Source organism: Galeopterus variegatus, unplaced genomic scaffold (assembly GCF_000696425.1).
Source record: "Galeopterus variegatus unplaced genomic scaffold, G_variegatus-3.0.2 Scaffold1346, whole genome shotgun sequence".
NCBI lineage: Eukaryota > Metazoa > Chordata > Mammalia > Dermoptera > Cynocephalidae > Galeopterus > Galeopterus variegatus.
In genome coordinates this window covers 354,056-379,804 of record NW_007727457.1, presented here as the reverse complement: position 1 = coordinate 379,804, position 25,749 = coordinate 354,056, and the positions used below count along the sequence as shown (strand labels likewise).

The 25,749-nt window shown below is 36.7% G+C and overlaps 1 protein-coding gene across 5 annotated transcripts in view; it reads right to left on the bottom strand.

Annotated features, from left to right (window-relative positions):
* Positions 1-25,749, bottom strand: part of RIC8B (RIC8 guanine nucleotide exchange factor B) — a 99,603-nt gene that overhangs the window by 14,328 nt on the left and 59,526 nt on the right. For 2 of the 5 annotated variants that reach the window (XR_550756.1, XM_008576413.1), the window contains exons 7-9: positions 22,063-22,207; positions 13,192-13,336; positions 2,519-2,638 (exon numbers count right to left, since the gene is read on the bottom strand). Coding sequence is in view for 3 of the 5 variants with exons in the window: in XM_008576413.1 (XP_008574635.1) it covers positions 2,519-2,638; positions 13,192-13,336; positions 22,063-22,207 (410 nt within the window). In the remaining 2 variants the exon portion in view is untranslated. Of the gene's footprint in view, positions 1-2,481; positions 2,639-13,191; positions 13,337-22,062; positions 22,208-25,749 lie in introns of those variants that run through there. The other 3 variants (XR_550757.1, XM_008576415.1, XM_008576414.1) reach the window with 2 other exon arrangements.

The following is a 25,749-nucleotide window of genomic DNA, read 5'->3' as shown; positions in this document are numbered from 1 at the left end:
TTCATTCTTTGCATTCCTGCTTTGGAATGCCCACTGCTGATCTTTATACAGTTTTGTCATTGATTGTTATTAGTGAGAGCAAATGTTAGAAAGCACACAAAAGCAGACAATGTAAAAAACCCACCACACATCATGTGAAAAGTCTACATGATTTAGGACTATTCTCAAGGTTGCCTTTTGCTTCAACTTTAATGGCAAAATTGGTACCATCAAAGCCAACAGAAGACATATTTGCTCTGCTTTATACATGCAAAAATCAGTATCGCCTTCAGAATGAACTGGGCATCTGCTGGGTGTTTCCGGGTGAGTATGCATCTTCTCTGAGGCATAGTTTAAAGCAGGTGGAAGCTTGCGTATTCAGACTTGACATTTGTGTATTTATTTGTTGGCAGCTTCTAGAATATGTGGATTCTCCTGAGAGTAAAAGGAGAAGGACCTAGCAGCTTTGCTTTCTGTGCCTCTGACAGGGATGCCTTATGAAGTGGTGGTGTCTCTATTAGTAAACCAAGTATCTGGATTATACTGCATGATCTTAGGCAGTTCTCTCTCTCATCTTTTACTTTCCTAAATTGGAGTTTACTCATCCAGTTGAATAGCATCTGTGTTAACCTTTAAAAACTCATATTGTTGGTCAGAATATGCAATTTATGCAACTTAACTGGTTTACTGTTCTAACACATTAATATGCTGCACTCAGGTCCTTGCTAACACTTCCCCCTCTAGCTTCCACAAGATGAACTCTGTTGGTTCTAATCCTAACTGTTGTACTTATACCACAGTGTTTCACTAGCTACATCAGATCTTTCTGCAAGCAGTCAAGCACATATCTTATTTTTATATATTCATTTAGAACTTGTTCTTCTGCTTCCTATAGATTTGCCCCATCAGTATCTTCTCTGTGACTGTTAATTCCTTCAGGGAAGGAACACGTCTGTATGACGTATGGAGAACGTAATTTGCAACAGGCAACAATGTCTTTTGAACTTTGTGAGCATAGTCCGTTAGCTGTAAATCCTAATCTTCTTGGGAAAGGATGAAAATTTAAAAGGGCTAGGTGGAAGTCACTGAGTTCTAGTCATACTGGCTTTGTAGATAATGAAGCTACTTACTTCTAAACAACTTTGTCTACGAAAACCAGCATCATTTGAAAAAGCTCACACTATGCAGAGGGTCTAAATACTCATACTTGTTACACTCCCCGTGTCAACCTCTTGTTCTTGTCCATTTCTACTCTAAGCTTCCTGCTGTGCCCTTAACCTCTCATTGTTTCTTTGTTACAACTTTCTCTTTCATGGTTGGCTTTCTGGCTTTCCCATTCCAATTGCTACTTCTCTTGACTGAGAGATACTAACTAGACTTTATATAGTTATTATAAAAAAGGAGATGACAAGAAGAAATTCACCTTTAAATGGTAGCTGCCACCAACACACAGAAGCACTCATTCAAGATGGCTTAAAGGAGACAGTGACTCAATGTATGACTGGAAAATAAAGCAATTCAGCCAGGTATGAAAGAAATTATTTTCTAATAACTCCTCCAAGACAAGTAGTTGCTGATTAGTATAAACCTGATTTAATATTTTCAAAACTGGTTATTTTTGGAGGAGTAGGAGGTGTGAAGTAAGAGGGGAAAGGGAGATTTTTTTTTTTAGAACCTCTAATTAATACAAGTGCCTGCTTTCATAAAATCCTTCATTTTGAGCTATTTCTTTTCACTTTTTCCTGTTGGGTACGTGACATTTTAGAATTCTCGGTTTCAGCAGCAACTCAAAAAGGCAGAATTGCAAACTTGCACATCAAAAATGAAAAAAAAAAAAAAAAAAGCATCATGATTTGGAACAAAAACCAAAACAGACTAAAACAAAAATACAAGAAGCAGCAAAACCACTGTCTCTAACTCATAGTATCCTTTTGAAGACAGGGAGGTTAGTTGGTTAAATATTACAGTGATCTAGTAGTTACTATCCTAGCTTTGAGAGTTTAAATGTTTAAGAATGCACATCCAGAAGCGGCACATATAGAAAAACCATGGTAGCCAAGAGATATCTGGACTACTGCTGCCTGGGCCATCCTGTTCCAATCAACATGGATTTCCAGAGTTGCTGTTCTATGGTAACTCTCAGTGAGAAAAAAAAAAAAAAAAAAAAAAAAAAAAGCATCATGATTTGGAACAAAAACCAAAACAGACTAAAACAAAAATACAAGAAGCAGCAAAACCACTGTCTCTAACTCATAGTATCCTTTTGAAGACAGGGAGGTTAGTTGGTTAAATATTACAGTGATCTAGTAGTTACTATCCTAGCTTTGAGAGTTTAAATGTTTAAGAATGCACATCCAGAAGCGGCACATATAGAAAAACCATGGTAGCCAAGAGATATCTGGACTACTGCTGCCTGGGCCATCCTGTTCCAATCAACATGGATTTCCAGAGTTGCTGTTCTATGGTAACTCTCAGTGAGAGAGACAAAGAAATAGAACATTTTTAGAAACCAAGCAAAAGATGGATGGGAATACAATACCTGGAAAGTTTATCAAGCATGTTGACAAGTTTCATGGCTTCATATTCTTTTTGTTCTTCTGTCATTTCATCTATGGGGTTTGGCATTGGTTCCTCTAAATGACCAGTGATAAGATTAATGCTACAAAAAGAAAAAGAAGTTATGCTGTATGTTTTAAAATTATGCTCTTTCTATACTTTTCTGGTCAAAGTTTTAAGTTATAATAAGAAAGAGTATAATAGCCAAAAAATTGGCAATAATTACAATAGTAATTTTATGGTATAGAACTGCTATAGGAATTTTTAAAAATTGACTTCTTTACTAATTTGCTTTAGGGAATGGGTTAAAGTCATTGTTTTTAAAAAACTAAAACTAAAACTGACTTGCCAACTTTTTTCTTTTTTTAAAAAAAGTGTGGTTGCTTTTTAAAAATATAAATTTGGTGCCGTTAGGATAAATATCCTTGGATGCACAGCTTATGCTTTAATTATAAGGGGACAAATGATTTCAGAGAAGGAGAAATGAGGAAATCCATTTTGTGATACAGCATAAAACAAACATGTCAAAAAAAATTGGAAAAATGAGGACAGAAAGGCTGCAATCTGGAAATGAAAGCATGCCAATTTATAACCTCAGAAAATTAGTCCATTAGTGAGACCACAGAGGGCAATGAGTGTTTAAATCATAAAAGATAAAGAAGAACAATTTTAATTAGATTTGATCTGATCTAGATGAAAAAAAAAAAAAAAAAAAAGGAATGAAAGCTAGCCTACCAAGAGACAGATATACCAATCTGGCTTTCTAGAAATAGAGTTAATACAGTACTTAAAGTGAATACCTTGCTTCCAATACCAAACAAACTATTCTCTTGGATAAAAGCTATACTTTATTTATTTTTGAGGATAGGAAATAAATGATAACTCTTTCAATGGCTGTTAAATATCTATAACTCAAACATTTTTCTAAAGAAGCAGACAACAGGTTACAGTGTCTTGTACCAACCATGTACATAGGGTTTGTTTTTAGTGATCAAATGAAATACCCCCGCAAATAGTAAATTGCTAATAAATTGCTTTCTAGGGTCTACAAACACAAATGCTTTCAGGGGCCAGGACTTTAGGATAAGCAAATGAGTGAGTGGGTCAAACAATGCGGAGTGCTAGAGACTGAAGTAAACTGGAGAACAGGGCAGTCTAAATTTTAACAAAAATCATGTGGGCCAAAACAGACACTGTGATCAATTAGGTCCTCTGGCGGCCAGCTTGCAAACACTGCTTTAGACTTTTGTATGAGCAAGTTACTTTCTTTACTAACTAGGGCTTTTCTTATTTGAGTAAAAGCTAGCTCACTACATACTGTTTTTTATCACTATTAGATTTCCTTTTCTTTTTCTACATTCTTCAGAGGCTATATGACACACAGATTCTTGTGGAAGAACTCAGTGCTCACCATCCTAGAAAACCAGATTTACAACCTATCTTGTCATTCTTGCGTAAGGCCAAGGTCCAGAGTCTGGGTTAAAAAACTTTTTTCCCTTCACAAACCCAATATATAAAACAGACAAAAGCAGAATTGCTCAGGCAGAAGAGGGAATAGGGATAGTCAAGGAGTGGGAGCCTAAAACACCTTCTATTTGTACCTCACCTACTTACTTCTTAAGGTAACCCCTAAAGGCACTTTCAGGAACTCTGGGGAAATGTGAAAACCCACAGGCTTGCCTTTCACTCTTAGCCTTGGCTGTACATTAGAATCACTCGGGAAACTTTAAAGAAAAAGCTTGGGCTTCACCTTAGGCCAGGGGTGGGTGGGTGGGTGGGTGGGTGTGTGTGTGTGTGTGTGTACACACACGAGGGGTCTTCAAAAAGTTCATGTGAAGATTTGTATTATTTTTTAATTTTATTTTTCCACCAACTTTTTGAATACCCTCATATATATTTTTAAAGATTTCCATAATGAGGTTAAGAACCACTGGGCTAGAGTGACTGCTTCAGACACTCACTGCATGCTACTATTTCCTCTGCTTTTTTCAGGTGCTCATAAAAGAAGAGAAAAAGGCCTCTAGTTGGAGGCCATCAACAAAATTCCCAAAAGTGAAGAATAAAGAGGGCCCAGACAAGGCTTCTGCGAACTATGGAGACAATCCAGATGCCACACTGAAAATGTAATTCCACCACCCATCTATTATTTGCTCAGCCATGTTATAAGACATCTGTTTTCACTGGTTTCTCTTCTGCCACCTGCTAAATTAGAAAAACAACTTGTCTTATAAGTAAATAAAGGTACTTATTATAGATACATACCAATTCCCAACCAGAAAAAGGAAATCAATCCTTAGAAGAAAGTATAAAGGAAGGTAGATATATTAACTATGTATATCATGCTCACTTGCCTCTAGTGAGAAGCCTTCTCTCCTCAAGTTCAATGGAGGTGTGATTTGAAAAATCAGACCTGTGGACTCTTTTAGAATATAACGACATTAGTGTAAGCCATCATGTGCCTCAGGGAAAAAATGTGTCAGAAGGACACACTGATAAGCACAGTGATATTGTAGGTACCAGAGCATAAAAAGTCAGGATATGAATTCCTAACACATATGATCTTTTCTTGGCTTTTGGTTCTCTTAAAAAACTTAGTGGAAATGATGTCTGATTTCCATAAGCTGACCTCAAGTCCCCTGGCTGTTAAGATGATTTAAGGGCTTGCTCTGAAATTAGCTACTAAAGGAACAAAATCCTTTACTAACTGAGTGTAAAAGCAGCAGCCAGAAGTTCATTCTTCCAGAGTAAGAACTCACCCTTTAGCCATGGAATAAAACCTTCCAACCCCCCAAAAATCACTCCAGGAATTCAGGTTTCATTTTTTTCTTTAAAAAGACATTTTTTCCCCCTTGATACTCAGAAGACCATAAACAAAGCCACAGAAAACACAAGTTAGAGGCACTGAATTGTGCCATACTCTTATGGGACAAATGCCAATGTGCTGTGGCAGAAGGAAGATGGACACTCTCTCTCCTCCTGCTTCCCACTTCAAACAAGAGTCTCGTGTAGTTTTCCAGAAGAGGAAGAGAAAACAAATAATAGTCACCATGACAACAGTGATGTGAGGTTTCATAAAATAGATTATTTTTGGTTGAACAAATACGTGGCACCTTTGTAACCTTGCAGTATAGTAAGAATTATAGGTTTCAGGATCTTAACACTATGAAATTCTGGGGTTACTTTTATTTTGTCTTGAGACTCTGAGTCTTAAGATGCTTTAAGGACACTAATTGTGGTGGGCATTTTGCTGGGCAATTATATTTACCATGATTTCTTCCACCTTGCCTCTACTCTCCTCCACCATCTTCCCAGCACTCCAATCCTGTTTTTGTCTTCTAATTAGGTGACATGAAATGTCTAAACTTTTACCTTTGGTATTTCACTGTCATTTTATTTTATATAAGACCATTATATGAGCTCATAGCACCTATGGGCCTAGAGACAAAAGGATCAAGACATACTAAAAAGGTATGAGCCAATGAACACATATAAAAGCTGAGGAAGTATCAATTGTGTTGATCTTTCTTCAAATTGTTGCCACCTTTGGCGAACATCAACAGTAATAGGTCATTTAACAAAAGAGAGCCATTAGCAGTTTCCTTAGCTATGTAAAAATTAACTTCAATCTCTGAAAAATGTGGCTTAAATTTTACTCAATGCATTCTGGTTAAAGAAGGGGCTATGAAGTCAAATCCCTACAGGAGGCAAACAGGTAAGATAAGTGAAAGGGTAAGTTGTCAAACCAAAGGAGCTTATGCCTAGTCTGAAGGAAACCACAGCTACTCAATTCTGTCAGCTGGTTGCCATGCAAGAATGCAGGCCCTATGTCATCAGAACTTCCACTTTTTCAAAAGAAACTGGAAATCCAGGTTTTCATCGGAAATATCTGAATTCTAAATGTTGGCAAGTAATTAAATTATTTTAAGAAGCACTGAGTAAAACAAAAAACAAACACACAAACCAAATAACCAGTACTACATGGGATAAGCCAAAAAAAACATACTGTGGGCTAAATCCAGTCTATGTGCTGACAATTTGCAACCTCTAGAAATGGATCAGAGTTTTTAGGAAAAGTCATTTTGTAAGCCTACACAAGGAAAGAAGGGGATTGGTTTGGGTGGCAAAAGAGAGGTTACATGAAAATAAAACTAAAATTGTCTTTTCAGGAAAAACTCCAGATTATTTGGCTCTCCCCCAAAACAATACAAAGAGCAAAATGGAAATTTACCATATCCTGATTTGCATCAATTCCATTCCCTGGTTTCTACTCCCCAACTAGATGTGGAGCTTGATCAGAGTAGGAAACTCAATCAACTTGGTATCTTAATGCTGAGGAGGGGCTGACTAAAAAAATTAACTTATTCAACAACTCAAAGAATTAATTCATTCAACAAAAATTTACGGAGTGTCTACTGTGTGCCAGGAACTATTCTGGGGATATCTCAATGAATAAAAACAGACCAAAAAGAAAATCTCTTCCCTCATGGAGCTTACCTTCCACTTGGGAAGACAGACACTGAATAAGTAAGTTATATGGTATGTTAGAAGGTGATAAGTGCTGTGAGAAAAAAGCAATGTGAGGAAGTGCAAGGTAGAGCGGTAGAGGCAGGAGTGTCACAACTGTTGATAAGGGACAGAACAGGCTTCTCTGAGAAGGTGATACCTGAGTAAAGACTTGACAAAGGAGGTAAGGGAATGAGATATGGTAGCTAGCTATCTGGAGGACAGGCATGCCAAGCAGAAGAAACAGTCAGTGCAAAGGCCTGGGGTAGGAGAGCGTCTGGAGCATTTGACAAATAGTGAAGAGGTCAGTGTGGTGACAGCACAGCAAGAACGAGTGCAAGTACACCACTGTGAGGACTTTGGTTTGTAGACACTGTGGAGTTCTGAACAGCTGACATAGTCTGACTCACATTTTATAAAGATCACACTGACTGCTGTGTGGAGAACAGAATAAACAAAGGTAGAAGCAACAAGACCAGTTAGAAGGCTATTAAAGTGATCCTGGAGAGAGAAAATTTTAACCTGGAACAGAGTGGTAGCAGCAATGGCAATAAGGGATGACTAGATTCTTAATGCATCATACAGATAGAGTAAGAACTATCTAACAGATGTATATAAATATTTACTGAATTCAAATAAATCAAATAGAACTTTTGTGTTTTCAGAGATATCAGGGTATTTATGGACACATTTTATGTTTTTTTACTTCTGTTTTGGTTATAGCAAAGAGAGATAATAGATGCACTGAGAACTGGTAAGTTATTTAAAGGACAAACTCATCTCTCCCTTTGGCTTTGAGGCAGAATATTCTCGCAGTAGCACTTAAAAGACAAGCTTTAACTTCACACTCATTAGCTTGGACACTATAGAAAAACACATGCATGTGCACATACACAAACACAGAGAATAACAAGTTTGAGAGGATGTGGAGAAAAACGAACCCTTGTGCACTGCTGGTGGGAATGTAAAATGGTGCAGTTGCTTTGTAAAACGGTATGACAGTTCTCAAAAAATTAAACATAGAACTACCATGTGATCCAGCAATTTTACTTCTGGGTGTATTCCCAAGAGAATGAAAGCAAGGACTTGAACAGACATTGGTTCACCCATGTTTGGCAGCATTATTCACAAAAGCCAAAAGGTGGAAGCAACCCCAAGTGTCCATTGCTGGATGAATGAATAAACATAATGTGGCATATACATGCAATGGAATTACTCAACCTTAAAAGGGAAGGAAATTTTGACACATGCTACAGTATAGATGAATCATGAAGACATTATTCTAAGTGAAATTAGCCAATCAGAAAAAAGAAACATTGTATATGATTCTACTTATATGAAGTTCCTAGACTCCACAGAGACGGAAAATAGAATGGTGGTTACCACGGGCTAGAAGCAGGGAGAATGGGTACAGAGCTTCATGGGGAAAGATGAAAAAGTTCTGGAGATAAATGGTAGTGATGGTTGTTCAACAGTGTGACTGTACTTAATGCCACAGATCTGTAAACTTAAAATTGGTTGAAATGGTAAATTTTATGTTGTGTATATTTTACCCCCAGAGTGAAGAGCATAATAAAACTTGCTTTGCCTTCCTCAAAAAATAACAACAAAATTCCCCCAAATCATAAGCTCTAGAGTTGGGCCTCCAGACCACTGATAAACTGTTTGCCCTGAACAATTTGCTTGACTTTGTTGAACGTTAGTTTTCTCATCTGTAAAATAGGAACAACCCTACCTCAAAGGGTTGTTGTGAAGATTAAATTAGATATTCATAAAGTTCTTATAACAGTGCCTGGCACACATTAAACTCTCAATAAATACCAGCTATTATTATTAGCATAAGTGAACCACTTGCTGGGAAATAAGCAACATAGAAGGCCTCAGATAATCCAAGAAGTGAGTTACTCTATTCAGTTAAATAGTCACTATGGAGATATAGATGCAATCTTCATGAACTAAAGAAGCCATGTAACTTCTAGGTGTTTTGTGGAGTTTCCTATAAATAAATTCAAATATAAAACATTTTGAAGAGCTAACAGTTCCTAAAAATATCTCAAGTCATTTGAGAATTATCATATAAATATAACACTGATTCCACATCAAAGAAGTAGGGTAAATTATGAAACCACATCCTAATCCAAGTCTTTGCATTATATTAGCAATGAAAAGAACTAGGATAATGTGGTGTCATTCTTTCATTTATTTGTCAAATAATTTACTAAGTGTCTACCATGTATCAGCTACACAAACATATACATGCTGAATACACATACATGAATACCAAGTTGTGGCCAGGCAATAAAAAATAGTTCCAAAATGTCTTTTAAAATTATAGTGCTTTTAAAAATGTTTGCTATGTTAGGCTGTTTCATTAAGAACAATGTCTTTGATATAAAGGATATGGAAAACTGATGGTTGTGAAGATACAGGAAGTAAAAACTGGAGCAAAGCTCAGCACTGCAGTTCAGCTAATGCATCCGGCCTCTTGCTGGCCATTAACACAAATTACAATACAAAAGAAAAATTAGAGAACTCTGTTTGGAAAGTACAAAACTGATATGATTGTCAGTATCACAAAGGCTGGTAAGCTTTTGGAACCAGCATACTGGCAGAAGTGACAATGATTTTATTTTCAACTTGGGGCTATTAAGAGATCTGAATTCAGATGTGTTGCATGACTGCTTACAGTAATAAATTCCAGTTCCTAGAAATGCTAGTTAAATCTGATCATACGTAAATGTACCATCACAGCCCAAATTGGGCAAAGAGAAGAATCTTCAAGTCCTGGCTTCTGGTTCACTTATAAGAAATACTAAAAACAAAGAAACTATTATACAGCCCCAATGTAATGAGAAAGTATAATGGGACTTATCGAAGCAGCATAACAAAATCTTGACAAGTAAAAGAAAAAGTATCTTGGGCTGAAGAAACTGTACAGCTGCTGCCACAGCTACAGCTGAGAAAAATCTAGTCAAGAAGAAAACATCCTGAGTTTGCTTGGTATAATGATTTTAAGCTTTTGGATGGGAATAGGAACTAGTGTGGAGTGTTATGAGTGTAAGGAGGTGTCCTATGGTTCTGCTCACTTTGGCCTTTCGCTCCCCCTACCCCTCTATAAAGCAGCCCTTTAAAAGAGACCTATTTGGACACCTAGATGCCTGTTCACCCAGCCTGAAAGCCACTTGTCTAAAATGAGCCATATGTCATTAGACACACATTTCAATTTATGTCTGCAATGACCACGTCAGTCAGTTATATTATACGACCTATATAGTCAAGGGGTCTCCATGTGCAGAGGCATTAAAAAACCAGGTACAGAAATTAGAATTTAGAAATTTGGTATCCCTTTGATACAGGACCAAAATTTATCTGAAAACTTTTAACAAACCTGGCTAGACATACGAGGGTACTTGAAAAAAGTTCATGAAAAAATTCATATTATCTTTTAATTCTATTTTTCCACAAACTTTTTGAAGTACCCTTATAAACCAAATATCTGTGTGGCATGTAACTTGATTCTATGAGTGTATTTTGTCTAAGTGCGCTAATTGCAGAAAGCCATTTCCAGTCCATTAAATACATTTATTTTGACACAAAAAGGATTGTTGTGATATTAACTGTCTCCCATCGCCTGAATGTAAGCTCCATACAATTCTTGGTTTCAGATTCCAGTAAAGGATTACAGGTTACCTTGGTGCATTAATCAGAATCCACTTACATTTTTGACAATGGGACTAGAGCCAACTGGATGAAGGGTAATTTCTCTGTTTCTGCCAATACTAGCAACTGTTGTGAATAAGTGCATTGTAAGAAAGGCAGACTGGGGTCTTGGGAACTCTGACTGGTGAGGGGTAATCGGGGGTAGGGGAGTAAGCAATCCTTTCAGATGCTGACTTTATAAGCTTGACTAGATTGGTAAAAAGTTTTCATAATTTTTAGGGAAAAAGTTCTTTGAGCTCTGTGGATCACTCCCTAGAGTATAAAAGGTCATCTTGCTTGTGAAGTACCATTTCCACAGGAACCATCTGAAGTATTTTAAAGTAATGTATTAAACATCCCACCACACTTTCACCTTAAAGCGGGAAGATTTAAAGAAAAACAGATGGAAATTTATCCGAAGGGGGAAAATGTGATGCTACTTGAAAAGCACGAGTACTTAAACTTATAATGAGCAATGTTTAATAAATACAAGACAAGATTTGACAGTAGTGACCATTCTGACCATACTAACATGCCATTCCTCTGAACAGATAAGGAGAGTCCAAAGGCTGAAGAAGATTCTAATTAGGGATGTAAGTCCTAAGTACAGAATCTTCCTATGATAGACAGCCAAGACAATAATAATATCAAACATCAAGGTTATTGCTTTTAACGAAATGTAATCTCTTAAAATTTAACATCATTTCACCATGTTAACACAATTCTACAAGTATGTCCCATACTATAGGGAGAGGCCCAGTGTTGTGTTTTCTCTGAGCTCCTTCTTGTTACAGTAGCATTTTGGTGCTTGCTAAACATATAACCATTATCATTAAAGAAGTCGTCTACCACACAAAATCAACAATACAATGAAATGCAAAGATATCAACCATCCATGAATTCTTAGGAGTTTTCTAGGATAGACTGTGTTCACATACCCTGGGATACAGGTAATGCCTAATGTAATTTCCACATTCATTTAAAAATGTGGGACTTCTCAAGGGGTATATTTTAATGTCTCAAATGAAGAGATTTAATATATTAAATTGATATGAATATATAGTTTAGAAAATGGAAAAATCAAAACCTAGCAAGACTAATTTAGAATGACTTTTAAAATTAGGGAAAAAAAGACGTAAGATTTTTCTGTCTTAGCTTTAAATATTTGAGAGATATGCCCAATTTACAACATCCAAATGGTGGCAGTATTAAGAACTTACTTCTTGAGTCACTGCTTCCTTTTCTTCCCCCAAAAGCCTTTTTTTGTAGGACATACTCTATAAGATCCTGCTGAGGCTGATAGCACTGGGGATGCTAAAAGTAACACTACCCACTCAGAATGATTTGCCAATAAACAGGCAATATACGTCCTGCCTGATTGGGGACGGATCATTTCTTTCACCTTCTGACAACTCATTACTTTCATATCAACAGGGCATAATCTATTTTTTTTTTTAAAAGGATCCAATTTTGCAGATAATGATTTTCTGTCCTTGATTACCTACTACATGATCCACATCACACTCTGAAAGACTGTCAGAAAACACAGCATGTCAACATCACTCATGATGCCAAAAGGGAAGGGCACACCTTTTTAACAATTAGTAATGGAACCCAGGAAAAAACTAAGCTCAAATAACTCTTTTTTATTTGTTTTTGTTTTTGGCAGCTGGCCAGTATGGGAATCCAAAACCTCAAATAATGTAAACTAAGAAATTTATCTAGGATGGAGGTTGAAAGGGGGATGAAAAGGATAGGGAGGGAATAGAAGGAAGGACAGGTGGTTTGTCTTGGGACAGAAGATGAGAATTAGTGTCTTTAATTTTTAAGCCCTGACTCAGAGAAGACTTCACAGAGTCTCTGGTTTGCCTAACAAATACATTAGCATCTGTTAAAAGATGATTCCCTAAGTGTTTGATTAAAATTCACTTTGGAGCTAGACTTCTTTCCTTTTGGTAGTAATGTGCCTTACTGCATTATTTTATTGACTCAGTAGGGCTTTTATGAAAGAGGAAAGATCAGAATGTATGGAACCTATATTTAGATTTCTGAGAAAGACTGAAGTATCAAATAACCAACTTAAATATTTGACCTTGGTTATACTCTATAAAATTTCAACCTATGGAAAGAAAGGTAAGTAGTAAGCAATAATACTTTTTCAGTGTATGATGATAGATATCTAAACACCGCAGGTCTCTTGGGAGAGGATGATGAGCATATTGAAAAATACCATGCAGCAGAACATTTCTTGCAATGTCATCCTTCCTCAATCACTTGAAGTCACTTTCCAAGGCACTAGCTATGAAACTTCCTCTAAAAACACCATTAAATGGAAAGCTTCCAAATCCACAAGAGAAGAGCAACACTTGGAAAATGAAAGACAAAGAAGTGAAAGCCAAGTAACCAACTCGAAGGCACAGCCATAGTTAGGTGAAAACAAACTTGATACTATACTTTGGTTTGGCATTTTTGTATTCTTCAGTGTCTGTGTCCTCATCCTCCGAGTACCAGTTATCTCCTCTTCCTCCAGCCAAGAGGCCTCTGGCCGCCAACAGTCCTGCAGCATTCCCATAGCCAGTGTATTTCAGCAGGCTATCCACTGCAAAAACAGAATAGGGTTTTAGACAAGAATCCTTGGGCGTTTGCCATTATCACCAACCACTCATCAACACAGGGAGGGTGCAGATATGCCAGGGCAATAAACCTTTAAATTGACAGGTTTTCAATGTGTGGTCGTGGTGATACTGAACTACCCACAAATTTTCCTAGGTGCTCTGAGGACTAAGAGCCTTTTTTAGGTATCAGAAATTCAAACAGATCTGTCATGAACACACTTTATGGCAGAAGTAGGATGTCTGTGACTTCTAGGCCATTGATAAGGGCTGTGTTTTAAGTTTCCGATTTCAAATTTTACTTTTTTTAAGTCCAGTTTTAGAGAAATGACAAGAAACTAGAGCTAGTGAAGGTCACACTGGGATTTTACCAATATGCCACACAATTTAAAATCTTTCTTTTACCCTCTGTAGAAATTGGAGGAAAGGATATAGGAAATAAGAAAATTTAAGGGAGACTATTAACAAATAGGATAGGCTAACTTACTACTTTTTTTTAAAAAAAGTCAGCAACACTATGTAAGCACATGAAACTCACTGAGCAGGAAGGCCCAGGAGTTAGACTGGCCGGATTTTTATAATGGCTCTACCACTTATTAGCTGGTTGGCCATGTGTAAGACATTTTGCAGCTCTAGCTCAGTTTTCTAATCTGTAGAAATGGAATAATAACTATCTACTTCACAAGTTAATACATGCAAAGTGCTTCGAAAAGTAGCTGGCACAAAGTAAACACTCATTCTTTTCCCTGGTAATATTGGGTAAAATGATCATTTTGCACTTATCTTGGACAAACAAAAAAACCCCACAGAAAACAAACAAAAAAACTCAATGAAGCAACTGGTGCAGGTCCTCCATAGGTATTACCCAGTCAACAGTGTAAGGTGATACCTCTAAGATAAGCAGATGCATAAAATTTTTGCAAGGGAACCATGCACTATAGAAAAGTTTTGGTGATTTCTAAATCCATTTAAGAAAGATACTAAGCAACAATTGGCAGCTTTATTTAGGAGTAGTTCCTTTTCTTCAGGTACAATTTAAGGTGAACACTAAAATATTTAATCAAGAGATAAAATTGGTAAAATTTACTTAAGGCCTTCAATAGAATGTTAATAAAATGTCATCCTAAAGACAAGTGTAGGAAACAAAACAACATATTATCTTAACCATGTATAAAGCCATAGTAAAATCTACATCTGAAATACTATTGTAATTCAATCACTTACCTAAAAAAACCAAAATAAAGCTGGAGAAAATTCAGAGAAGGGCAATTAAAATGACTCTGGGGACCTGAAAGGGGCGATGAGTAGGGAAATAGGTGGGTAAGAAAAGGGGATATACAAGGGTACTTCAATTTTTTATTTTTTTATTTATTTATCTATCTGTCTGTCTGTCTATCTATCTATCTATCTATCTATCTATCTATTTATTTTGTCCTTTTTGAGACCTGCCACACCGTGCTCAGCCAGTGAGCGCTGTGAGCGCTGTGAGTGCATCGGTCATCCCTATATAGGATCTGAACCCACGGCAGGAGCGCTGCTGCACTCCCAGCGCCGCACTCTCCCGAGTGCGCCACAGGCTCGGCCCTCAAATTTTTAAATATTTGAACTGGAGGGTGCCTCTTTTGACAACGAATAGGTAGTCTGGGGACAAATACAAGGAAGCCCTGCTTTCAAAGAATATAGTAAAGTGGTGAAATATGTGCAAAAGAAAATGGGTTAATAATATAAGTAAATTAAATAAGGCTTACACTAGTCATTTTCAACTATTTGCTACCTGAAAAGCTGTTGGCAACTGTGGTATCTTTGGTAATAATTCTCAGTGGGTGCTCAACAGGATATAAGAATTTTTTTTTTTTGGTGGCTGGCTAACCCTTTGACCTTGGTGTTGTAACACCATGCACTAATCAACTGAGCCAACTGGCTAGTCGTTGATATTAGAATTTAATGAAGGATCACAGTGGTATATTTGACAGCTCTCTGAATAAACCTGATACGCTACTTCTTGCCATCAGAACCTCCCCAAGATGAACTGATTGAGATAAATCAATAAATCGGTAATGAGTTATTTAGGGAAAGAAATGAATATTCAGTGTACATAGGCATTCTTAATATTCATGGAGGTTAAACATGATCGTAATGACATGTTCAGACACAAAACCACTGAGAATGAAACAGATCCAAACCCACACAGCACTGATGTTCTTATTGTAAGCATTATTGGTCAGATTGTGTTTTTCTTTTTTATTTAAACAAATAAGGATGTTTTTAGTGGTTCCAGAAAAGAAATATTTACTGAAATTATGAAAGTCTAAATTGAGATATGAGTAAATGGTTTAAATGAATATTCTTAAAAATAAAATAACAATAAAAAAAGACACAAAATGGCTAAAGATGGAAATAAATAGTTTAAGAACACAAAAGTTAAATGGAAGTAAACAGAATACTAAATAATTGCTTTCTTATGCAGAAAATACCCCTGAAACCTAGTTAATAGTGAAATTCCCTGGCACTTTAATGAAAATAATGTTTACTGCTCTTTCACTGGAACAAACATTACGTGCCAACTCTCTGATAGACAGTCTGGGTTACAAAGATGATTTAAGACATATTTTACCTCCAAAATAGATAAGGCTATAGCCAATAGTTTAAAAATCACATGAACTTTTGTTAATAAGATAAGAAAATGGGGGTAGAGGAGGGGAGACATATGGAATACAAAATCCTCACAGTGAGAAGCACTGGTAGAGTATTTCCAGCTACTTTTTGTTCTATTTTCAAACACTCCATATAATAACCTGTTGATATTGAGAAAGTGGTAAAAGAAAAATTGACTGTACTTGGATGTTAAGGTGAGCTGCTACGTCAAAGACAAGATTTTCTGCGTGGTCCTTAAAAAAAAAGAAAAGAAACACGCAAATATATTTGTTTTTTGTCCTATGCAGTTATGAAAAAATACTGCTGAAATGAAACAATTCAGCATTCAGTCAGAAAGCTGCAAGAAATATCCCACCATTATTTTATCAGCATGCTAGAGGGCACTATGAGCAGAGGAAAGCAACCATGGTAGCACTGTGCAAAGTCAGGACTGCACTGGTAGTCATGGTATATTGCGTACACAAATGTGTGACCACACTCTACTGTAAATGAACAAGGGTTTTTCCTCCATTACCAAGAAGAAAGAATAACAGATCCATATTCTATTCAGAGACCAATTCCCCCTTCTCTGTGTAAGTCCTTTTCCTTCCAGTTAAATACTGTAACGTTTAGAAATTCCTATTAGTAGTTTCCTCTAACTAGTGTCCTTATTTCTAGTCTCATACCCCTTGTTCCACACAATTGCCTGAGATATCTATGTAATGTGATTTTTTTTCTTTTGGCTGCTGGCTTGTGTCCAAACCCTAGACCTTATTGTTATCAGCACTGTGATCTAACCAAGTGAACTAACTGGCCAGCCCTAAAATATGACTTTGTCACCTTCCTGGATAAAACCTCTAATGTCTCCCTGTAAAGGCTAAGCTCAAAGTCCAAAGTAAGGCCTAAATGGCTCCATTTTCTGGCCTCTGCCTTGTTTTCCAAACTCGTCTTCCTTAAACTGGAATTCTTTCCTGAATCTCTTTTCTTTACATACCAAGGCTATTTCTCATTTCTCTATCTTCTTCTATGAAGACTATCTCTGACCTTCTCCACGCCCCCCAATCATTCCCTCTTCCAGGTTGCTAAGGTACCTGGCACATCCCTCTCTTAGGGTGTTTACCATAGTGTACTGAAATTATTCCTTTATATGGAGAAATATACAAGATAGTCTATTCACCAGACTGAATTTATAGACAGCAAAAATGTTTGCTCTTTTATTAAACATTTATGGGGCAGCTACTATCTGTAAGGTACTGTGTTAAGTACTGGGGATCTAAAGATGAATAAGATATGATCCTCCACCTAAAGAATCTCACTATCTCAACAAATAAGCTCAACAAATAGTCAAGAGTTACAAAATAGTAAATATCAAAAGTATTAAAAACATTCTCTTGTTGCTTTCAAGGTAAGGGGAAAAAAAAAAAAGAAAAAAAGTATTAAAAACAGAGATAAGTAAAAATGGCACAAAGGAGAGAATGATAACTCTGACTGTGATGTGGGATTGTCAGAGAAGTCTTCACAGAGATGATGCTCAAGCGGGTCTTCAAAGATAAATGAAGCTCACCATGCTAACAAAGATGAGAAGAAGGGCATTGAGTACAAAAAGAACAGCATCTGCCAAACCACATAGATACTCCAAGAAGTGCTGCAGTATAATGAGGCAACAATAAAGAATTTAGTATGGTTAAGTGGGAAGTGTAACGTGGGAACGGATTTAGAATACACTCACAGAGGTAACCCATGGAGGTAAAATTTGGATCTTACCATGCAGGTGATAGGGCATCATTAAAAGTTTTAATGAGAAATGAGAAGATTATATTTGTATTAACAAGAAATGAGAAGATTATATTTGTATTTTAGAACAATCTGTTAGCCATGTGGAAGACAAACTTAAGAAAATCTGACTAGAAACAGAGAGATCTATTTTAATAGTTTATTAACAGTTTAAGAAAGTAATTTTAAGGGACTGTACTAAAGTAGCAGTGCCAGAACACAATGAAGCAAATAAATGAGAGATATTCAGGAGGTAAAATCTGTATGATTATTAGCTCTACGGGTAAAGAAGGAATCTAGGGCAATTCCTAGGTTTCTGACTTTGGCAACTAAACAGACAACGGTACCTTTAACAGAGAAAGTGATCAAAGGATAAAGAAAAGGTTGAGGAGCATGGGAATGAGGATAATGAATCCAACTTTAGACATAAGTTTGAGGTATCTTTGAGAAACACAGGTGGACATGTCCAGTAAGTGATGGGTAAATATGATTGGGGTTTAGGAGAAAGGCTGGGGTTGGAGATACATAGATTTGGGAACCTACTCAGCAAATAGGCTGAAGCAGAAGCCAAGGGAGAGGATGAGTTTACTAAGGGAGCAATGTAAAGTGCAAATGGGGACCGAAGGTAACTTTAGTGAATATCAGCAATTAAATGTGGACAAAGAAAGGAGTTAGCAAATGAGAATGAAAAGAAAGAGAAGGCAAAGGACATCCAGGAGTGTGTGGTAGCACAGAAACAAATAGAACGGTCAGCCATTGCCTTTGAAAATTAGGTAATTTGGGCTGGCCCAGTGGCGCACTGCTACAGTGTGCCGCTTGGGAGTGCGGCGGCGCTCCCGCTGAGGGTTCGGATCCCACATACAGACCGGTCGCTCACTGGCTGAGCGAGGTGCGGGCGCAACACCGAGGGTTACGATCCCGTTGCCGGTCCCCGTCCGGTATGGGCGCGACACTGAGGGTTGCGATCCGTTGCCGGTCACGAAAAAAAGACAAAAAGGAAAAAAAAAAAAAAAAAAAGGAAAATTAGGTAATTTGTGACCTTACTGAGAACATTTTCAGTGGTACCTGGGGGGTACGGAATGGTGGTAGAAAGCCTGACTTACAGCAAGCTGAAGACTGAGCATGTAGTAAGGATAATGAAAAGATAAACATTCATCTTTCAAGATGCTAAGATGTGAGGGTCAGTGACATGAGTATGTACCTGGGTTTAGGAAAGCACATAGGGACAGTTAAAAAAAAAAAAAAAAAAAAAAACAAGAGAATACAGGGTAACAACTGAAGCAGCAAGGCTTCTGCGAAGACAGGAAGAGAAAGATCAACAGGAAAGGGAGAGTAGCCCTGAGCTAAAGAAACACCTACCTATTCCTCCGAGACAGAAATGGAGACTAAAGTAAATTTATAGGTGTGGGGCTATGTGCTGAGGGAGTTCAAGCCTAACTTCGCTCTGTAATTCAGCCCCTACCACAATGCCTGGTACACACTGGGAATTAATGAATATGTTAAAAAGGTGTGTGTGTGCAGGGGGAACCCCACCAAGGCAGGGGATTATTTTTACAAATCCCCTTCTTTTGATTAAACTATGTAAGGCCTATCTTTAGCCCATTGTAGAAAGTACACAATTTTCGGGGTGATAATAAAAGTTTAGTTATGTCAGGGTTCAACAGAACAAGTTGGTGGCATGAGCACAAGTTAACCTGTGGGCCACTACTGGCTGGAGATACAGTTTAGCCTGGCACAGATGGGTAATTAAGACACTTGAATGGTCCTTTGTGTGCCTTGTCTTCTATAAAATTTTGCCCTTTGTATCTCACCTCATTCCAATTTTCCTTCTTAATGTATCTCTGTGCTCCTAACTCAATTTGACTGTTGCTTGCTATCTCTACTTAGTGGTCTGAACTTTGAGCCTTGCCAAGGTACCTTCGATTTAAACTTAGCTTTGCATATCCTTAAAAGTTTAGCCACTCTGACAAATTATTTAAAGTTTATTTCATTTTGATGGTCTACCTCTAAACCCAAATTCTAAAATCTGATGACTTTTAAATTGAATGTAGACTGCAGACATTTTTTGGGGGTGAGGGGGCAGGCAGAAGATCTTAAATTTGAATTAGTTGACAACATTTAAAACCAGAGATTGTAAGTTAAAAAGTGTGCTCTAGCATCTCTTGAAAAACTTGGAAGATCTGGTAATACTGGGCACATGTTCTTTCACAGTAACAATTAGTTGGAGCTAAATAGCAGCAACATCCTCTTTCCAGTCCCTCACAATCCCCTTGTTCTCTCACCCCAACCCACCATCTCCTCAATAATGAGCTATGCATCAGTTTTCATTTATTATCTTACATCTAGTCCACTTGACTTACTTTTATTACCAGCCTGGCTGCTGTAGGCATTTGAGTCTGTGCCCCTTGCATAAGAAACTAAACAATATAAGGGCAGAGACCTTGTTGATCTTGTACACCTTTGTAATCCTAGGGTTTAGCTAAAAAATATTTGTTGAATGAATTTTTATTCCAAAAGAATACACTACAGAAACTTATAATCAAATTAGAAAGAAAAGCAGGTAACTGTATATAGAATTGTCAAAGGTCAAATGAAAGAAATGTTATTTTGCTAATGTGGGTTGGCTTTGGGCTCAAAGTTAGGACTAAGAAACTTCAAATACTGGATCCAAGGGGAAACAAAGCTAACCACTTAATGAAAAAAAATTAACAAAATTTACTTATAAATGTATTTGCTATGGTACTCTACCTCATCAGTAAGGTGATTATATTTGGATATATACTTAGGCATGCAATTATGTATTTAGATATGCAACATGTATTTAGGTATATTCTTAGATATATAATTATAGAAGAAATAAACTTTATTTTCCCCCTTTTAAAAACTTTTTAAAGTGTACAAGAAATGCATATTTATTGTAGAAAAACTATAAATACAGAGACAGAGAAGTAAACCTTTTTTCATGAATAGATACACATGTGAGGTTTAGATTTATGTACAGACGTACATAATTACCCTTAAAAAAACATTTCATTTCTGATCTCAAAAAAATCAGTTCAATTCAGCCAACATGAGTATTTACATATCACTATATGCAAGGCACTATGCTAACCACAACTCCAAGATGCTAAATCAATGTTTTATTCAAAGTTATGAAAGAAGTATTTAAAAGAACAGATGCTAAATAAGCTAGTGTATAATAATAGCTGAAGATAATTATCATGAGAGGGACTATGGCAGAATGAAAAGATAGGACTCAAATTTGGACTCCTGCCCTAAGCAAATGCATTACCTTGAATAAGTTACTGAAAGGCTCTCAAGTGCCAGGACGCTTCATTTATAAAACTGAAACAGTAATATTTACCTTAGAAAGTCCTTATGAGAATTAAAATGAGATTATGCATAGTAATGATACCTCTCAGTTCACAATAGTTATATTTATTATCGCCATTATGACAATGACCAAATTATGTTGCTAATACATCATCTTAACAGGAACTTAAGTGGTTGAATCAGTAAGTCAGAAATGAAGTTTAAGGACACAATTGACAAGATTTTGAGAGAAGTGAGTGAGTGTTTTCCATCTCCAAATTATCTCACAAAACTGGGGTACGTTAAAAAAGTGGAATATAAAATCTGCTTAGGGAGAATTTTATACTAGTACATTTATAAACTAAGAGAAGAAAGAAATAGGTGAGAATATCTGAATAATTTAGTCAAAGTTCCCTGTTTGGAGAACTTGACTTTTTTAGAGCAAATAATCCATACAATGTTAGGAAGTATTTTTAATTGATGGATCTTCCTCAGTAGACACTCTATAAATACTTGTAGAGTAGTATTTGTTACACTGTAGTGTAGTTATTTTTTAATAATCTTAGGGGTAAGAGGCATATCTTACGCATTTCTGCCTATAGTTTTAATTCCAAGAGGAATTAAATAGAGGAACTTAACCCAGGCCCCTGTCTTGTTATCAAAATAGCATGACCTGAATTACATAAGCAGACTTTTCACAATGGCTCCAGGTCCTGCCCCATCAAGATTAAGAAGTCTGGGTAAGGATACAGAAGGCAAAGTTTAAATATGAGTATGCTTGGTAATGTATCTGTTTCTGCATGTCTCAGTGAATTCAGAAGGATATAAAAATGCTTTTAATGTATTAATTTTTATTATCTCCTCAGCCCCTCTGCTAGAACAGATAGATAGCAAGCTCTAGAAAGAATGGAATGAAATGGCCACAACTAACAGGAAAATTTCTCAAATTCCCTCTTAAAGATAAAAAGTAGAGGGCAAATAGAGTTTAACCTACCTCTCTCTTTGCAAAGGACAAAGAGGAATTCAGCAGCAATTTGCTTGACTCCAAGGTCAACGTGTGTCATGAGACGCACCAGCTTATTTCTCACAGTTGAGCCAACTTCAGGTCGATTTGTCACATCCCTCAATGGTGGTAACACCTGATGGCACAAATGCAAAAATCATCATCAATTGAGGGTACTGGAATTAGTGAGGATGATACCATGCAACTGGTCAGTCTTATAACGTCTACTGGGCTTAGTTTTGTAAGAGTGGAAAAAAATTTTTTAAAATAAATATAGGTTAGCTTCCAAATAAATAAACTAAACTATGACAATAAAAACAGGTCTCAAATAATTTCATGCTTATAACAAGGTTTCATTTGAACAGAAACATCTCTTCAGTACACCACCATGCGTTTCTGAGTTCTTACTCATCCCAGCACCTGGAATGCCACTACTTGCCCCTATCAAAATCCACTTTAAAGTCTAGGTAAAGTTTCTCCTTCTTCAATGGAGACTTCTTTAATACCCTGAGTCATATTAATTTTTATCTTCTTTTAAGTCCTGCAGCATTTTCAGTACATAAGAAAAAAATCTGTACTTGTTTTTCAGTTTAATTTTATAATAAAAAGTGGCTACTAATCATTGAGCACTTTCTGTGTGCTAGTTGCTGTAATAGATGGTGTACTACATTATTTATAATCCTCAAAGTAACTCTGCAAAGGAGGCAGGAACATTACCCTCATCTCTGTTTTATGGACTGATCTGCAGAGGGCTTACCTAACAGTTTTTCTGTTTGTCTGCTCGCTCACTCACTCACCCGTCCACCCACCCAGACGCCTCTCTTCTGGTTCTATCTCACTGGTTGCTTGGTCTCAGCCTCTTTTGCCAATTTTCTTTTCTCTTCCTGTCTTATAAATGTTGGAATACTCAAGGGTTGAGTTTTTGGGCAACTTTTCTTCATTATTTTCACTCACTCTGTTGGTGATCTCATTCACTTTAATGGCTTTATATAGCCTTTGCATCCTGATGACTCTCTAAATTATATGTCCATGTTGATTTCTTCCCTGACCTCCAGACTGTTTTTTAATCACTGAAAAGAAATGTATTATAGGATTTTACAAAGGGCTATGGAAAGTAACAGATAAAAATAAGGGTGGAAATTATATTAAAATGGACTCACTTTTGTTTTTTAAGATTATGATTACATCTATGATAAGTTTAAACAGAGAATATTTAACACAATACAATATTAAATATGCTGCCACCACCTCACATACAGACTGATTACAGAGCAACTTAAAGTGTTATGAAGTCATCCTGCTAAACTTCAGCTAGTGCTTCTCAGACTGTAATGTGAATGCCAAACACCTGTGGATCGAGTTACTGATTCTGATTCAGTAAGTCTTGGTGGGACCTGTGATTCTGCATTTCTTTTTTTTAACCCTCTTAAATTTTTATGTGTACAATACAGTATTATTAACTATAGGTACAACGTTATATAGCAGGTCTCTAGAATTTAATCATTTTATATTAGCTGAAATTCTATTTTTGAATAGTCACTCCTCATCTTTCCCCCAGCCCCTGATAACTACCATTCTACTCTGCTTCTGACCTCCAGACTTTTATAGGCATCCCAAATTTAGCATGTCCTAAATGGGATCTTGATATTCCTACCAAACCTGTTCCTTCTGCAGTTTTCCATTTCATTCAATGGTAAGTTCATTTTTCCAACTACTTCATACAAAAACCTTGGAAATATCTTTGACTCCTTTCTTTTACCTCCCACCCATCCATCAGCAAATTATGTTGGTTCTACCTTTGAGATATACCCAATAATCCAACCACTTCTTACTACACCCTCCAGTATTACCAAGTCCAAGCTACCAATATTTCTCACCTGGACTAATATCACAACCTCTTAAGTGGTCCTTGCTTTCATCCTGTTCTCTCTGATTTATTCTCTACAGGGCAGCTAGGATGATCCTTTGAAAGTCAGATCATGTCAGTCCTCAAAGTCCTCCAGTTGCCCCAGCTTCTCATTTCACTCACAATAAAAAGTAAGGTCCTTACAAGTCCCTTACAAGGTTCCACATAATCTGCCTTCCTGTTACTTCTGACTTCATTTCTACTATTCTTCTTGCTTATGCTGCTACAGCCACACAGACTTCCATGGAACTCCATAAACATGCCAAGCACTTTCCAGCCTCAGGTCTCTGCATTTGCTGTTCTCTCTGCCCAGAAACTCTTTTTCTGGAAACTTGCATGATTCTCTCCCTTAACTCCTTCAGGTTTCTGTTCAAATGTTACTTTTAAGAGATATTCCCTGACTACTCTATATCACTAAACTTTAGCATCTCTTTTTTACTACCTCCCCTTACTCTGTTATAATCTTCCTCATAGGACTTATCACCACCTGATATAGTATATATTTATCTGTTTATCATCTGCCTCCTTCTATGAGAGTGAGGTCCACTGGGGCAGAGATTTCTTTGTTTTGTTTACTGTTCTTTTCCTAGTACCTAGCATATTACATACAGGTGCTCAAATAATAATTTATTGTGCACCTACTATATGCCAGATCCTTTATGTACAGATTATTTTATATGATCCATTCAACTATTTTCTTCCTTCCCTTGCTCTCTTTCCATACTGAGTGCCTACCACATATCAGGATGTATCAGGGGCACTGGAGATATAGCCATAAACAAACGTGGAAACTAAATCTCAGAAAATTAAGTAATCTACCCAAAGTGTTTACAGAATCCATATTTCAGTATCTCTGTCCAGGCAGAACACAATATTAGGCACAAAGTAATTGCACAATAAATTCTAATTATTTGATTGGGCCAACCATACTGAATTATCTCCCATTTCTAAAAGAATGAGACATGTAACAAATGATTTCATATAGTATGTGTCTACAGTATCCAGAGTACAGAATCTATGAACAAAGGTTATCATGCAAAAATTTTGTTAGCTATGTTTTGGGTTCCTTAAAATAAGTTTTTTATGAAATTTTTTTTGTTGTTGTTATATACCATTCCTAAACTGCATATGTATTTCCCTCCCAATACTACCCTCCCACAAATTTTTGGTTGACAGATCTCATTTAGTTCCTCTTTTAAACCCACTGAATACTCATCTCTTCTATAAGCCTCTCCGGACTAATATGACTTGGTCGGTTAGTTCTACCACCTGTTTTCTTTCCTACCTGCCCAAATACAGAACACTCAAGACCAATTTCCTCTGGGTATATGTGAGTTGGATTTAATCAGGTCTTTACTACAGGGCCTAGTAATTAACCATGGTTCCATTTACACTATTATCAAAGCTACTCATCTGTTACTTTGAGTTCTGCCCTTCTTGATCATCACTGTCTAAAGTGCACCCTCCTCAGAAGGAGAGTTGTTTTCTGTATTATGCCTTGTATCTTTAGTTATCTTTTTACCTGTCATGTTTCATCTCCTTACCTATATTGCAGTGTCTTTTTAGGACACAGAGTGGGTCTTAATCTTTTGTATCTACACAATATGTGGCCCAAGGCTTTCATATAAAGACGCTGTTTAACAAATAGTTTTTTGGCTGTCCTGATCAGAGATAGCAAAATCTAAACAGTTTAGTTGAATCCTCTATGTGAAAAAGCATAAAGATAGAAAATAGAGTATTTTCATTTCCATTCTTCACCAAGTCCACCTAGT